This window comes from Carassius carassius, chromosome 5 (assembly GCF_963082965.1).
Source record: "Carassius carassius chromosome 5, fCarCar2.1, whole genome shotgun sequence".
Lineage (NCBI taxonomy): Eukaryota > Metazoa > Chordata > Actinopteri > Cypriniformes > Cyprinidae > Carassius > Carassius carassius.
The window spans coordinates 2417866-2433752 of NC_081759.1; the positions used below are offsets into that span (position 1 = coordinate 2417866).

Genomic DNA, 15887 nt, shown 5'->3' on the forward strand with positions numbered 1-15887 from the left:
ATCTTTTCTTTGGTCTTGTAGTTCTTCAGATGCAGTTTAAAAAGGATTATTTTAGTTAACAAAAACTAATTCTAAAATTAGAAAAAAATGCATTAAGATAAACTGTAACTGCAATGTATACTGTATATACGTATATATATATATATATATATATATATTATACCTTTTGTAATATTTTTGTATTGTATTTTCTTTTCATTTATTATACAATTATACATAAAGACCTCTAACACTAGCTTGCTCTATTCTGTTTCTATTTTGTCTGTTTTCTTTTTATTTATTATATTATTTAAAAGCCCTTGCTATGTGTACTGATTTAAGCCAACTGAGACTTGTTATAGCACTTATATATCATTGCTCTTTTGTTGTTTTTGATTGCTTCCATTTGTAAGTTGCTTTGGATAAAAGCGTCTGCTAAATGACTAAATGTAAATGTGTGTATATATATATATATATATATATATATATATACACACAAAACTTCAACTTGTTTGTATTAAAATAACTAAAACTGAAATAAAAAATATTTTATCTTTAACTTAAAATGAAAAAATACAGTATAATAGTATCTCACAAAAATAACAATGTTGATGGACAATGTTGAAAACTGGTGGAGAAGCAAATTTCTCAGCTGTAACAATGAAAACAATGCTTCAGGTTTTGTCTGAAAGGGGTTTCTTTCTTTTCTTCTTTTGCTCAGCCCATTCAAACTGAAAGGCTTTTTGTTGAGTGTATGAAAATGCACTTTTTAAAAAAAAAAATAAAACACAAAAATATTTGTATACAATATCTTACCAAAAACAACAACCTTTTAGAGGGTGTAAATAAAACAAAGACTTCCCATTTGAAATATGAAATTTATTCCCTTTATTTTAAAAGTTCCATTATTTTCAATAAATCAGGTTTAGAATGTTGATTCATATCCATGTGCAATTATTTCACAACAATATAATGGTTGTCAAAGTAAACAAAGCTGTGCTGGTCTTATAAAACTCCTCTACATACAGTATGACATTTTATTATCCGTGTGCATGCATTAAAAGTATTCAATAAGATCCTGTTGAGTTTTCGATATCTGGATCCCGTGCAGCTGGAGTTTTGCTCCACTGTGAGGAAGCGACTTATGAACCCTGAGATGAACAAATTCATCGCCTCCTACATTTACCTGAAGAGGGAGACATGGAGCATGAGAATAATCAGTTTACACATGCTTTGAACTGTCAGAAAATAGATATTGATGGCAATATGAAAGCTGTAACATGGCAGTCCAAACAACTGATAAAACCCCACAATTAATCCATACCAGTCAATCAGTTAATTTATGAAGATAAAAGCTGCTGACAGACTTTTGCACATTATTATGGAGTGTATTTTGTCTAGAAGCAAAGGTCTGAAGTTAAAAACGCCTTAATGATGGATTTATTTCTTACAAACATACAGGTTTTGTCTTCTCAAGACATTAACTGATGGACGGGAGTGGTGTGGATAACTTGTGGATTTTTGTAATGTTTTTAATCGCCTGTTTGGACTCTCATTCTGACGGCACCCATTCACTGTAGAGCATCCATTGATGAGACACTGATGCAATGCTACATTTCTACAAATCTGATGAAGAAAAACTCATCTACATCGTGGCCTGAGTGTGAGCAAGTGTTAATTTTAAAGTGATCTGTTGCCTCACATCCTTGTTTTCAAAGTTTACCTTGATGAAGTAGTTGGTTCCGGCCACGACCTGAGTGGTGAAAGATTTGGCAACGAAAACAGCAAACTTCTTTCCCGCCTTCGTTTCTGCATGATGTTTGACCTGAATCAAAAGACACAGATTTCATTTTTAATGCATAGATGTTTAATTGTCATTAAAATAATATCACTATGAAGTTTTAACTTGGTCTTAAAATATGATTCTTTTTCATTAACACAATTTCTTGTTTTTTTTCCCCCTTTGACCTAAATGGGAAAAGCTGGTTTTGCAAAAAGTATGTGATTTGTCAAGTTACAATTACTCTGACACACCCCAAGACTTACTCAACATCATTCATTCAAGCTATGTAAAAGCATCTGTTCATTTATTTTTTTACTTTACTTTTTCACCTAGCATAAATCCCATTTAAAACCTGCAATCTCTGGTGCATACAATTGTTGTGCATTTGCCATGACTTTAAATCATTTAGGAAGCTAAACCATTTAAACGTAGTTATCATGCATTAATAATTGTATTTATTTATCATTTGATTCTTTTATCAACACATAGCATTGTAAATTCAAAATACTAATTAATAGCTTATAATAGTTAATAAATACACATCACGTGCATTCCCATATCAGCTGACTTTCATCATCAAAACAAAAGAAGCTCCAGTCTCACCTCATCACAGATCTTCTGTACCTCGGGTGTGGCTTGCTTCACCTCGGATGGACCTCCAACAAGGGTTGCCATTGCTGTAATCGGTGTCGAGATGAGAAGAATATATAAATATTTTAGACAGTCCAATTCACAGAAGTGTCACAACTGCAGTATTTATGTTGTCTAGAGATCATATGACTATGAGCCATCACTGGAATGTACCATGTGTTCGGAACAGGTGGGGGTTGATTAAAAAACAACTTTACTTAACAAACTTAAAAATGTTAAGTTATAACAGTAATGGTGTATAATTAAATAATGCAAATAATTATTAAGGTTGGTGTTTAAAGCTAAACACATTTGTGTATCATAACATCTGATGTATCAAGGATATTTCCTCTTATATTTTGGTTTAGTCTGAGGCGAGCCTAGCACAAAAGTGAGTAGAAATCCAATTGTGGGCGTGGCTTATTAGACCGAGCGTTCTCTCTGATTGGTCAACGCCGATGGCATAAATAAAACGTTTTTTATTTTAATTACAAACTGTATATTTTATATTAAATGACATTAAAATTACTTCACGGAATTATTAAAGAGTATCCTATTGTCCAGACAACGTCAGAAGCACAAATATTAACGACGCAGTCACTTGGTACATGTTACTATTCTCAGCGTTGATCTGAACGGACCGATCAAAATAGATCGTGATTACTAGATAAGATGCGTTTAAATTTCATTTAAAGGAATAATTGGGAACAAGATGCATGTCTATATCAGAAATTACTCATTTAAATTAATAGGTTTTAACGATTATAGTGAAGCATCCCCAATAAAACGCCATCACATATACAAGCGGGTGAATAGGGTAATTGGCTTTTGAGCCTCCGAGCGCCGTCTGGAGGAAAACTTGCTTCATGTCTCACGATAAACACTATCAGCTACACTCAGATCCGTGCAATCACCCCAATCACAGATACATAGTTAAACCAAATACGCTGCTTTAGATCAGTCATAGCTGCACTTTTTAGACTTCATTCTATCTGAACTCACGTATCTTGTACAGAGATGAACACAGTGATGCACCTGAGGTCAGGTGTGTGCGCTCTAGTGGCGCTCCTGCTTCTGTGTGTCTCAGCACACAGTGACGATCAATGCGATAATGGAGCTGACAACTGCAATAAATGGACTGAAACATCTCACAATCGACCTCTTAATACAGGTAAAGTAGGCATATTTAGTTTCTCGCTGTATGCTATTTAATGACACAATAATAATGTCCTAGTTTAAGATGTAATATATTTGTATTCCGTTGGCTTATATGCAAAATAAAACTATTTTTTGCTTTTAACTGACGTGAGAAGAGTAACATCTGTTTTACAGAGTAAGTAAGCATGGGAGTTGGTAGGTATGGTCAGTGACTCATGGGTCAGAGAAGGTTTGAGGTTGCTTCATCTGTTGAACAGTTAGCTGCCTTTGGCAAAACCTGCCTGATCAAAGCCCTTTCCTAAGTTTCCTGACACAAAGAAAAAACTTGGTTTCGGTCATTAGAAAGTGTAATAAGGAGATAACTTGTTGTAACTAGGTCTATATGACAAAAAAGTTGACATGAGATACTAAGGTAGGCTATAATATGAGATAAAATGTAGAAATTAGATATAAAGTAAAAATTAAGACATAAACGGTAAAAAATAATAATTAAATAATTAAATAAAACAAATTGACACTGAGCCATGATGAGATAAAAAAGTCAAAATTATTATTATTATAACTATTATCATAATTATGAGATAAAAGTAGAAACGATGATTTCATTACAGTCATTACAATTAACATTCATTACATAATTATTACAAAAAGTTATGATGAGATAAAAGCGTAAATATTGGAATAATAAGTAGAAATTATGACATAAAAGTAAAAACTATGAGAAAAAGTCATAATTATGTAATTAAGGTGTGGGATAACAAAATTTATAAAATGTTCGATCTAGGTTCCAATATAATAGTAGACTTTTTGGGGTAATAAAGCTGACATCCAAGAAGCTCAAATCAGGAAAATCAAGTGTTTGAGACATTAACCTTTTGTCTTCATGCACTTCCTTACTATAGGGCCAGGTCCCAAGATAAAAGTGCTTGCTAAACTCAAGGCACAGCTGTGCTTTTGTCTCTATGATAATGTGAAGGTATCAGCGATACTGTCAGGCACCTCTGTGTTTAAATGACACTGTTATGCTGACAAGATCAAAGATAGGAAAATGGCCAGTATCAGGCTTGCATTTGGCTTTGTTTAGGTTGTCTCCACCTCTGTGTATCCCGCACCCTTAAAATGTATATAATCTACAATGTCTTAAGGACAAGTTAGACTTTTGATGACTACAGCGCCACGCAGAGCGTTCTCAATAAAGAACTCTGCTGAAGATTACCCAAGAGTCTCCTGGTCTTCGTTTCTGAGTTTCCAACAAAGGTCAAAATTATCACATGATGGGATAAAAAGTAAAAAAGAAAAATCTAAGTCGAAATTAGGAAACATTTAGTTGTAATTTTGAGATAAAGTCATAATCGTGACAAAAAAAGTCTATATGAGATACTGTCATAAAAAGAAATAGAAATCATGGCATATTTTCAGATAAAAAGTGAATTATGACAGAACGTTCTAATTATGATTTAAAAAGTAAAAATAATGAGATAAAAGTGGCAATTATAAACAATATATAAACAATTATTTGATAATATATAAACAACTTTCAGATTATTTACGTATTAATAATGTTTTATCACCATATAATCTGGCTTCAGGTCTGATCATTCTAAACTACTGCATTACTTAAGTTTACTAATGATGTGTTCTCAGCTGTTGATGATGATAAACGCACATGTGCTATTTTACTTGATTTATCCAAAGCTTTTGATTCAGTTGACTGATATTTACTTTTAGATAAACTTTATCCTACTGGTCTTTCTGAAAATGCAGTTAGGTGGATTAATTCATACTTGCATAATAGAAAACAGTGTGTAGTATTAAATGGGAATAAATCAGATTTTTTTGGTTCAGCAAAGAGGTGTGCCCCAAGGTTCAATATTAGGACTGCTTATTTTTTATATATGTTAATGATTTACCGTTAATTTACAATAATTTTAAAGTTCAACTTTATGCTGATGACACCATCATATATATATCTAATTCTTATATAATGACATATTGCATGGAGGGAAAGTAACCTATCCTACAGAAAAGCATAAAAAATTGCTAGATCTGATTACTTTTCGTCTATTTTAGAAGAAAACAAACATAACCCCAGTTATTTATTCAATACAGTGGCTAAATTAACAAAAAATATAGCATCAGCAACTGTTGACATTTCCCACCATCACAGCAGTAAAGACTTTATGAACTACTTTACTTCTAAGATCAATACTATTAGAGATATAATTGGAACCATGCAGCTGTCAGTTACAGAATCGCATCAGACAGTGCTCATTCTTTATTATAGGAGAGGAAGAATTGTATAAACTTATTAAATCATCTAGACCAACAACATGTATGTTAGACCCTATTCCATCTAAGCTCCTAAAATAGGTGCGTTCAGAAGTCATAGATCCTCTTCTTAATATTATTAATTTCTCATTGTGATTAGGATATGTCCCCAAAACCTTCAAACTGGCTGTTATTAAGCCTCTCATCAAAAAACCACAACTTGACCCCAAATAACTAATTAATTATAGACAGAGCTTGAATCTCCCTTTTCTGTCCAAGATACTAAAAAAGGTAGTATCCTCACAATTATATTCCTTCTTAGGATATTAGTATATAAAATATATACAGCCTATGCTCTCAATGTCAAATGCAGAAATGTTAATCCATGCATTTATGACCTCAAGGTTAGATTATTGTAATGCTTTATTGGGTGGTTGTTCTGCACGCTTAGTAAACAGAGAGACCAGGACAACTAGAGCCCCAACAGATACAGATCCCCTGTAAAGACCTTGTCTCAGAGGACCACCAGGACAAGACCACAGGAAACAGATGTTTCTTCTGCACAATCTGACTTTGCTGCAGCCTGGAATTGAACTACTGGTTTCGTCTGGTCAGAGGAGAACTGACCCCCGACTGAGCCTGGCTTCTCCCAAGGTTTTTCTCCATTCTGTCACCGATGGTGTTTTGGTTCCTTGCCGCTGTCGCCTCTGGCTTGCTTAGTTGGGGACACTTCATTTACAGTGACATCGTTGACTTGATTGCAAATGAATGAACAGACACTATTTAAACTGAACTGAGATGATGACATCACTGAATTTAATGATGAACTGCCTTTAACTGTCATTTTGCATTATTGACACACTGTTATCCTAATTAATATTCTTCAGTTGCTTTGACAATTGACACAATCTTTTTTGTTTAAAGCGCTATATAAATAAAGGTGACTTTACTTGACATATGTTATATACGTATGCTGCATTTATTTTTTGTGAAAACAAATGAGTAAAAACCAACTTTCTCACAGAGTATATTTGTTAAGTTTGATGAATTACTGTTACACACCCATGTGAAGATTGCTGAATCTGTATGTGTGTTTGGGTGGGAGTCTAGTTTCCCACGAGATTCTACTCTATGACACATTAAGAAATACACACCTTTTTTTTGACAACATTGCACTTTTTCACTGTTAATTAAGTTTGGAGGGCAAAATGAAGAATTCTCTATCAAGATATTATTTAAATAACACAAAATATGTATTTATATGTATTTATATGTCCATAAATGAAATATATAATTTAATTTGTATTAAATAAACAACAAAATATGTATTTATATGTATTTATATGTCCATAAATGAAATATATAATTTAATTTAATAATATTTGGTCTTTAATTTTCACTGTAGAATCTTTATTCTTTTCTGGAGGATCATGTGACACTGAAGACTGGATTAATGATGCTGAAAAATTCTGCTTTACTTCACAAGAATTAAATACAATTTGCAATATTTTCAAATAGAAAACAGTTGTTTGAAATTCTTACATTTCATAGTATTACCGTTTTTACTGATCAAATAAATGAATATGACTTAGCAGCAGTATGTTGTCAGTACTAGGATGTGTGCTCACCTGTGGTGTGTTTCAGATGGTGAGGTGACATATGAGCAGCTGAAGGACATGATGTCCACTGGAAGCGTCCAGCTCTTCGATGTGCGTGAACCAGATGAGCTGGAAGCAGGATTTATTCCAGGTGCCACTAACATTCCCTGTAAGTTACCAGCACACACAGATCTGCACAAACACACTCAGATATGATGAGTTACAGTGTTTTTGGTTATGTAGTGGGAGACGTGGAGCAGGCCCTCAGACTGAACCCAGATCAGTTTAGAGAGCGCTACAGTGTCCCGAAGCCCGGTATAGAGGACTCAGACTTTGTGCTGTACTGCCAAAGGGGCATCCGCAGCCTCACAGCGCTGGAGACCGCAAGAGATCTGGGATACAGCAAGTATGTGAACACACACACACACACACACACACACACACACACACACACACATTTGTTTTTGTGAAAAGTGTGTTCATCCCATAGGCGTAATGGTTTTTATACTGTACAAACTGTATATTATATGGTCCTTTACCAACCCTACACCTAACCCTAACCCTCACAGGAAACTTTGTGCATTTTTACTTTCTCAAAAAAACTCATTCTGTATGATTTAGAAGCGTTTTGAAAAATGAGGACATGGGTTATGTCCTCATAAGTCACACTCTCCTTGTAATACCTGTGTCATACCCATGTCATTATACAGAGTTGTGTCCTGATATGACACAAAAACAAGAGCACACACACACACACACACACACACACACACACACACACACACACACACACACACACACACACACACACACACACTCTCTCTCTATCTCTCTCTCTCTCTCTCTCACACACACACACACACACACACACACACACACACACACACTCTCTCACACACACACACACACACACACACACACATTCTCGCTCTCTCTTTATGTCTCTCTCTCACACACACACACACACACACACACACACACTATTTCTCTTTGTCTCACACACTCGCTCTCTCTCTCTCACACACACACTCGCTCTCTCTCTGTCTCTCACACACACACACACACACACACACACACACACACACACACACACACACACACACACACACACACACATTGTATACTTTATTTGATTCCATATTGGAAGTCAAATTTCATTAGGAATCACATTTTTTGAATGATCCAACAGATTAAAGCAAATCCGCACATTGTTATGGATAACACAGTTCTATGGGTACAGGAAACATCGCCTTTTCCAAATAAACATGCTTCCTATAATTGCTGAGATTGAGCAGTACTTTGCCATCTGTTTAGCCCTTATTTTAGATAGCCCCCCAATGCAAAGTCCAGGGATCACCAGCCTGTGAACATGAGCTAGACCACCAAACACCAGCACAATAAGCTGGCATCTGTACCCAAGGTTCTCAATGGTAGATATCAATGACGGATATTTTAAAGACTTAGAGCAGTAAGAGTCCTCCATAAACAAGTCAAATGCACATGACACCTAAAATAGTGTAACTGTTTTCCATTCTGAGAGATGTTAATGATACCTGGTGTATTAGCAGTTCCTAGAAAAGTGTCAAATCAGTGTAATGGCTAGTCATTTGCTCTAAAATATTTTATTGGTTAGAAAAAGCTCTACAGATATTGCAATTAAATGTGTGTGTGTGTGTGTGTTTAAAATCCTTATCTGGAAATCACAAAATCCTCAAGATAACTCATTTGATTATGCTCACAAACAACTAAACTCATCATAAGTGTTTTTGTCTCTCAGGGCCCGTCATTATGCTGGAGGATACAATGAATGGATTGAGCTGGACCCTCAGTAAACGCACTGTGAAGGACTGTGAAGATGATGACAGAAATGTATACAGCACTCGACTGTTAAAATGACAACACAGACCAAAAATGCCTTATTCATTAGATCTCAGATGTGTCTATATATTTTTGGTAAATAAATAATGAATATTGCATTGCAAATGTTTATGGTAGTTTGGTTGTTTTCATATAATATAATATAATTTTGATATGATCTAGTCAGCACAGACTTCACAGCACTAGACCCAGTAAAAATGTGTTAGTTTAGTTAGTTTAGTTTTGGAGATATCTAAGAGGTGATTTACATTTTCACCCCAATTTAAAAAGAAATCTAAAACATGCCCGTGTTCTTCCTCCCCATCATGTAAAAGGCTCACCAAAGCAGTGTGATCTGCATACTTTTACAGGACCAACAGGGGGCTCATTAACAACTATCACAAAACAGAAAGACAACTGTGGATCATCCAGGGAATAACAGAGTATTAAGATACACTTGACTGAACTTATAAACTTATTGTTTATATTGGCTAAAGGCATGTGCAAATAAGCATTGAACTGTACAGAGTTTGAAAATAAAAGGTCTGTAATTTTAAGAAATGATGTATAGGCCTATACTAAAAAAAAAAAAAAAATATGCATCAACTACTTCCAACTTACCTTCTAAATTATTTTAGTGTTATTTTGTTATTTATTGAAACAAAGTTTATAGTTTGGGGAAGGAGGAGGCGGGAACTGGCAGATGTAACAAATTCAATAATAAAATAAACAACAATGAAAGTACATCGGCAGCCCCTCGTGACAAAACATAAACAACAAAACATAAACAAAACAACTCATTAAATAGACTCCAGTTCTAATCTGCTAAATGCAATAAGGTATTAAGATATGAACAAATATTATCTTACTGTATGTATGTATGTATATATATATATATATATATATATATATATATATATATATATATATATATATATATATATATATATATATATATATATATATATATATATTATATATATATGTATATATATATATATATATATATATTAGGGCTGGTAAAATGTTTAATCTAATTAATTACATGATGGGTTGATTAATTAATCTAATACTCTGAAAAGATAATTTAAAGTCATTTAAAGTCACCAAATAGAGATTACAAAAAGTAGGTTCTGGGTGCGTGTGTTTCTGGGTGCGGTCGATATATCGCTCCTTGTGACGGTCACAATAGCTTTGTCACGTGTCTGGGCTTCCAGCACGCTGAGACTGCGTTCGTGGATGGCTCATGTCCTCATTGCGGGGACATGACCATCTCGGCGTTGAGATCGAGACTCGATTACCTTAAAAGGTATAGAGTTCCCTCTGCCACACCCCGTTCTAGCTCTTCTCGTAAGAGGGCTACTTCGGCTGGTGGCCAGGGTGATCTGAGGGTTACTGTGTGGGCTTCCCCGACGAGCGAACCTCCTCGGGCCACACCCCCCTCACATACACCGCAGCCGGTTGAGTTTCCGGATGAGTTTGCTGGACCCTCTCAGGCTCCTGACATCTCATTCGGGGCTCGTGAAGAGGACCGTATGTCGATCGCCGCATCACAAGGCGGGCTTGAGTCCTCGGGAGATGAGGATTCGGCTGCGTTGCCTCCCTCGGGAGCGCCAGCGTTGTCCGAGTCCGATCCCGAGCTGACGGCTTAGCTTTCCCGGGCAGCGGAGAGCATCGGGCTTGAGTGGAACCCTCCACCCTGTCCTGAGCGCTCGAGGCTGGATGATTGGTTCCTGGGGGCTGCTCATGCGGATCGCCAGCACCCCCCTCTGGTTCCTTTCTTCCCGGAAGTGCACCAGGAGGTAACCAGTTCATGGAAGGCACCTTTAACTGCCCGAAACTGTTCTGGTACTTCCAGAGGTCGCTTCTGGTACTTTTTTCAAGAGAGCGGTTCCACTGAAACTGTTTCAGAGGCTCCTGGGGCATATGGCGTCCGCGGCGGCGGTCATACCGCTTGGGCTACTCCATATGAGACCGCTTCAGCACTGGCTTCACGACCGAGTCCCGAGATGGGCATGGCAACAGGGCACGCTCCGAGTGACCATCACTCCGGCCTGCCGCCGATACTTCACCCCGTGGTTGGACCCCTCATTTCTATGGGCCGGCGTGCTTTTAGAACCGGTGTCCAGACATGTTGTTGTGTCAACAGATCCCTCTGCCACGGGCTGGGGTGCCATGTGCAACGGGCATGCTGCGTCGGGCTCCTGGACAGGACCCCGACTTCTGTGGCATGTCAATTACCTCGAGTTGCTAGCAGTACATCTTGCTCTGCACCGCTTCAGGGCCCCGCTGAAGGACAAGCACGTTCTGGTCCGTATGGACAACACTGCGACCGTAGCGTACATCAACCGTCAGGGTGGTCTACGCTCCCGCCGCATGTCGCAACTCGCTCGCCATCTCCTTCTGTGGAGTCACAAGCATCTGAGGTCGCTTCGTGCCATTCTCATTCCGGGCAGGCTCAATCGTGCAGCTTTCACGGCAGCAGTCTCACCCCGGGGAATGGAGACTCCACCCCCAGTCGGTTCAGCTGATTTGGGAGCACTTCGGAGACGCTCAGGTAGACCTGTTTGCTTCTCCAGAAAATTCCCACTGCCAGTTGTTTTACTCCCTGACCGAGGGCACCCTCGGCACGGACGCCCTGGCACACAGCTGGCCGCTGGGCCTACGCAAGTATGCGTTTCCCCCAGTGAGCCTTCTTGCACAGACGTTGTGCAAGATCAGGGAGGACGAGGAGCAGGTCCTCATGGTTGCGCCTTTTTGGCCCGGCCGGACCTGGTTCCCCGAACTTGTACTCCTCGTGACAGCCCCTCCCTGGCCAATTCCTCTGAGGAAGGACTTTCTTTCTCAGAGACGGGGCACCCTCTGGCACCCACGTCCCGATCTGTGGAACCTACATGTGTGGGTTCTGGACGGGTCACGGAAGGTTTAGGTACCTTGCCACCACAGGTGGTAGCTACTATCACTTCAGCTAGAGCCATGTCCACCAGACATGCCTATGCTTTGAAGTGGAACCTCTTCATCACTTGGTGTTCTTCACGGCTTGAGGACCCCTGGAAATGTCCGATTGGGTCAGTGCTTTCCTTTCTTCAGGAGGGGTTGGAACGAAGGCTGTCTCCTTCCACCCTCAAGGTCTATGTGACCGCCATTTCGGCTCACCATGACCCTGTTGAAGGTAAGTCTCTTGGGAGGCACGATCTGATCATCAGGTTCCTGAGAGAAGCAATGAGGCTCAATCCGCCTCGCCCTCAGCAAGTCCCCTCTTGGGACCTCGCAGTGGTTCTATCGGCACTGCAGAGAGCTCCCTTCGAATCCTTGCTCTCAGTAGAGCTAAAGTTTTTATCTTTGAAAACTGCGCTCCTGACGGCTTTGGCTTCGTTGAAGAGGGTCGGGGACCTGCAGGCATTTTCAGTTGACGAAGCGTGCCTGGAATTCGGGCCGGCTAACTCTCACGTTATCTTGAGACCCCAGCCTGGGTACGTGCCCAAAGTTCCCACCACTCCTTTTAGGGATCAGGTTTTGAACTCGCAAGCGCTGCCCCTGGAGGAGGCAGACCCAGCCCTGGCGCTGCTCTGTCCAGTACGTGCGCTCCGCACCTACATGGACAGAACTCGGTGCCTTAGGACCTCAGACCAGCTCTTTGTCTGTTACGGAGGCCAGCAGAAGGGAAAGGCTGTCTCCAAGCAGAGGTTATCCCACTGGATAGTGGATGCTATTGTCCTGGCTTATCAGGCTCAAGACCTGCCATGCCCCTTAGGGGTGAGAGCTCACTCGACTAGGAGCGTATGCTACCCAGTGTATTCTGTGTGAGCTATAGGCCCTCACTTGTGCTGGCCTCACGACAGGGTGCTATCACTCACACGGGTCGCTGGAAGACAGCCATGTGGCGTTTTGTAAGGGACCCCATTCGTAACGTCGAACGTGACCGACTGAAAGGGAACGTCTTGGTTACGTATGTAACCCTCGTTCCCTGAAGGAGGGAACGGAGACGTTACATCCCCTTGCCACATCGCTGAACGGCCGGGTCACTGGCTCGGCTCCTCAGCGAAGACTTGAATGCGAGTTGCTCGCGTTGCTCCTTATATACCCGCTCTGCGGGGCAAGGTTCGCGATGCAAATTCCGCAGACCAAGGTACTTTGTGTACCATTGGCTCGTTTTGTACCACTCGAAGATGATTGGGCTCTCGGGCGAGATCCCATTCGTAACGTCTCCGTTCCCTCCTTCAGGGAACGAGGGTTACATACGTAACCAAGACGTTTGCTTAGTTTTTTTAATTTCATAAATGTGCCTCTTATTAAAATAGTTTTTAAATGAGTTATAAATGAATTAATCCTGCTCCAGAAATTATATCCAAATGAATAACAAAACAGAGTAGTAAAGGGATCAATACAAGAGGTGCAATCAATCAGAACTTCACAGTACCAAAGAGAAAAACTAAAGTTACTTAATCTACATTTTCAGTTCAATCTTTGGAACAGCCTACCGGTTGAACTGAAAAGGCAAACAGAGTTGAACATATTTCAAAGAAATAAAAAATATTGGTTAAACAAAAGCAGGTTAATGAACACTGTTGGTCGGACTTTGCCTAGAAGCCTGTATGTGGAACATTGACTGCTTGAAATTGTAGCAATATTATACTGCATTATCCCTAATAAATACAAATTTTGGTTTTGTATAATATATTTCAGTTTGAGATATAAATAGAGTATTTAGACATTGAAGTCAATAAAATCTTAAAATTAGATAATTTAATTTAACTTTTAAAAAATTCTTTAAATTTATATTTAAAGATTTTTTTTTTAATAATGAGGAATATCTATGTTCAGTTATTTCAGCATTCAACATTTGAGTGAGTTTGACGTTGTTCAGTAAACACACTGACACTTTGATTTGATTATGGAGTTTAATATTGAGGAATTAAATGATTTCAGTTGTTCCTCTATAAAGTATGGCAGTTCATTGCATGTGTCTGTTATTAAATAAAGACTATTTCTGTAAGTGTTCAGGAGGAATCAGTGGGTCATCAATGGATTTGTGGCACTGGATTTTCATCACACTCAGTTCCTTTTCAGAACAGGGAAGAGGCTGAAATATCAACGCGTGAACACACACTCCATCCCCATCTACATCAACCAGCACCTGACAGAGAGAGAAAAATTAACTAGGGTTTAATGTAGACAAACACTATACAAGTTTGAGTACATTTGGACATGTCCGGCAATGCTACAATGTTAAGAAAAGTTTTATCTTATGCATATGTATGAAGCTTGACTTGATGCATTTTAACTTTCAGTGAGGACGGACAAATTATTTGCAACATCATCACACCTGCTTAGGACATACAGTGTGAGTATGTGAGATTTACGATCTCATAATTAATGAAAAATACAAACAAATAAAAATATTGATTTACCTTGAACATGTAATTTGTTCCTGCCACAACCTGAGAAGACCAGACCAGAGGAATGAAAATCTTAAAATCAGTTCCAACCATCTTCTCTATCATTGGCCTCACCTGAATAAAGAGAGAAACATTATTATTATGGTCACAATAAGGTTATTTTTTTTAACAATTAGGAGTTAACTACATTAGTAAACTTTGAACTATTAATAAATGCAGTATTTTGAATATTGCACACCACTTTTGATAAGTTTTCAATAAAGGAGTAATCAAGAACAATTATTGATCTGTATGTTATTAAATCAGAATTTATTGCATAAATAGGCACTTGCATGTATCATTCAGACTGTGCTACGAGAATATAAAAAATGTAAATTGAACTAAAACAAAACAACCCCGAAACAAACAAATAATCAATTTTGCGCAAACAATATTACAGCACCAAAACAGACAAAACAGCTCACTAGTAACAGACAGTGTTTTTAATCTAGGAGCGTTTTTGTGTCTCATACCTCAAAGCAAATCCTTTTCACCTCTGGATCGAACAGTTTAATGTCGCTCCAGCCTCCACACATTGACATTACTGCAGTGTGCTGATGATCAGTGAAGAGGAGTGTTAATCAGTCAGTCTAACTCCCAGAACAACAGTGCTGCACTTTTAAAGTTAAGATCACATGACCTGAAGAATTTTGGAATGTGATTGCACTAATGTGGCATTAAACCGTGGTTAGATGTTTGTTTAAATCACCTAACCACAATGTTAGGTAAAAGTAATAATATTTAATAAATAATTAATAAAGCGCTATATACATTTCTCATTCACTCACTCACTCACTCACTCACTCACTCACTCACTCACTCATTCATTCATTTATTGCTCATTGTTTCAAAGTGGCTTTGAAGAAAATCGTAACATGTCTAATGCTTTACCTAAGAAAAAATTGTAGGGCAATTTTTTTTTTATTTTTTTTTTTATATGTTTGAACGTTGGTAAGTTTGGTTCTAGCAAGAGGTTAAAATGTTGGTTGGTTTCTTATATATACTGTATATGTGTGTGTGTGTGAATTACTGAAATAAATGATCTTTTCTCATGACATTCAAATTTATTGAGATGGACCTGTATGTGCCAGATGACGGCAGCTTAATGAAGACTGATATACACAAAACAAAATAATTCAAGATTCTGTGATAATTTGCGTAAAACTGATTTTTTTT

General features: G+C 38.2%; 3 protein-coding genes across 3 annotated transcripts; 1 reads left to right on the forward strand and 2 right to left on the reverse strand.

Moving 5' to 3' along the window:
- Positions 1-837: 837 nt before the first annotated feature.
- Positions 838-2517, reverse strand: cst14b.1 (cystatin 14b, tandem duplicate 1). Its single transcript, XM_059549422.1, has 3 exons — positions 2366-2517; positions 1703-1804; positions 838-1165 (listed from the first exon to the last, which is right to left on the reverse strand). Exons 1-3 carry the CDS (start codon positions 2435-2437, stop codon positions 1037-1039), a joined length of 303 nt encoding a protein of 100 aa, XP_059405405.1. The 5' UTR covers positions 2438-2517; the 3' UTR covers positions 838-1036.
- A 777-nt stretch (positions 2518-3294) lies between these two features.
- LOC132140606 (thiosulfate:glutathione sulfurtransferase) lies at positions 3295-9399 on the forward strand. The gene is made up of 4 exons (XM_059549423.1): positions 3295-3563; positions 7463-7585; positions 7660-7822; positions 9194-9399. Exons 1-4 carry the CDS (start codon positions 3410-3412, stop codon positions 9246-9248), a joined length of 495 nt encoding a protein of 164 aa, XP_059405406.1. The 5' UTR covers positions 3295-3409; the 3' UTR covers positions 9249-9399.
- A 4756-nt stretch (positions 9400-14155) lies between these two features.
- On the reverse strand, positions 14156-15280 carry LOC132140218 (cystatin-A-like). Its single transcript, XM_059549033.1, has 3 exons — positions 15185-15280; positions 14685-14786; positions 14156-14410 (listed from the first exon to the last, which is right to left on the reverse strand). The coding sequence occupies exons 1-3, from the start codon at positions 15251-15253 to the stop codon at positions 14258-14260; spliced, it is 324 nt and encodes a 107-aa protein (XP_059405016.1). The 5' UTR covers positions 15254-15280; the 3' UTR covers positions 14156-14257.
- Between the last annotated feature and the right edge of the window lie 607 nt (positions 15281-15887).

What these genes read in the sequence shown, in the direction of transcription:
- LOC132140218 (XM_059549033.1), bottom strand. Translation starts at nt 15,253, where the DNA reads ATGTCAATGTGTGGAGGCTGGAGCGACATTAAACTGTTCGATCCAGAG. An exon ending in TGAAAAGGATTTGCTTTGAG is followed by an intron (nt 14,787 to 15,184) that starts GTATGAGACACA and finishes CTCTTTATTCAG; the next exon opens with GTGAGGCCAATGATAGAGAA. An exon ending in GAACAAATTACATGTTCAAG is followed by an intron (nt 14,411 to 14,684) that starts GTAAATCAATAT and finishes TCTCTCTGTCAG; the next exon opens with GTGCTGGTTGATGTAGATGG.
- cst14b.1 (XM_059549422.1), bottom strand. Translation starts at nt 2,437, where the DNA reads ATGGCAACCCTTGTTGGAGGTCCATCCGAGGTGAAGCAAGCCACACCC. An exon ending in TACAGAAGATCTGTGATGAG is followed by an intron (nt 1,805 to 2,365) that starts GTGAGACTGGAG and finishes CTTTTGATTCAG; the next exon opens with GTCAAACATCATGCAGAAAC. An exon ending in GAACCAACTACTTCATCAAG is followed by an intron (nt 1,166 to 1,702) that starts GTAAACTTTGAA and finishes CTCCCTCTTCAG; the next exon opens with GTAAATGTAGGAGGCGATGA.
- LOC132140606 (XM_059549423.1), top strand. Translation starts at nt 3,410, where the DNA reads ATGAACACAGTGATGCACCTGAGGTCAGGTGTGTGCGCTCTAGTGGCG. An exon ending in CAATCGACCTCTTAATACAG is followed by an intron (nt 3,564 to 7,462) that starts GTAAAGTAGGCA and finishes GGTGTGTTTCAG; the next exon opens with ATGGTGAGGTGACATATGAG. An exon ending in AGGTGCCACTAACATTCCCT is followed by an intron (nt 7,586 to 7,659) that starts GTAAGTTACCAG and finishes TTGGTTATGTAG; the next exon opens with TGGGAGACGTGGAGCAGGCC.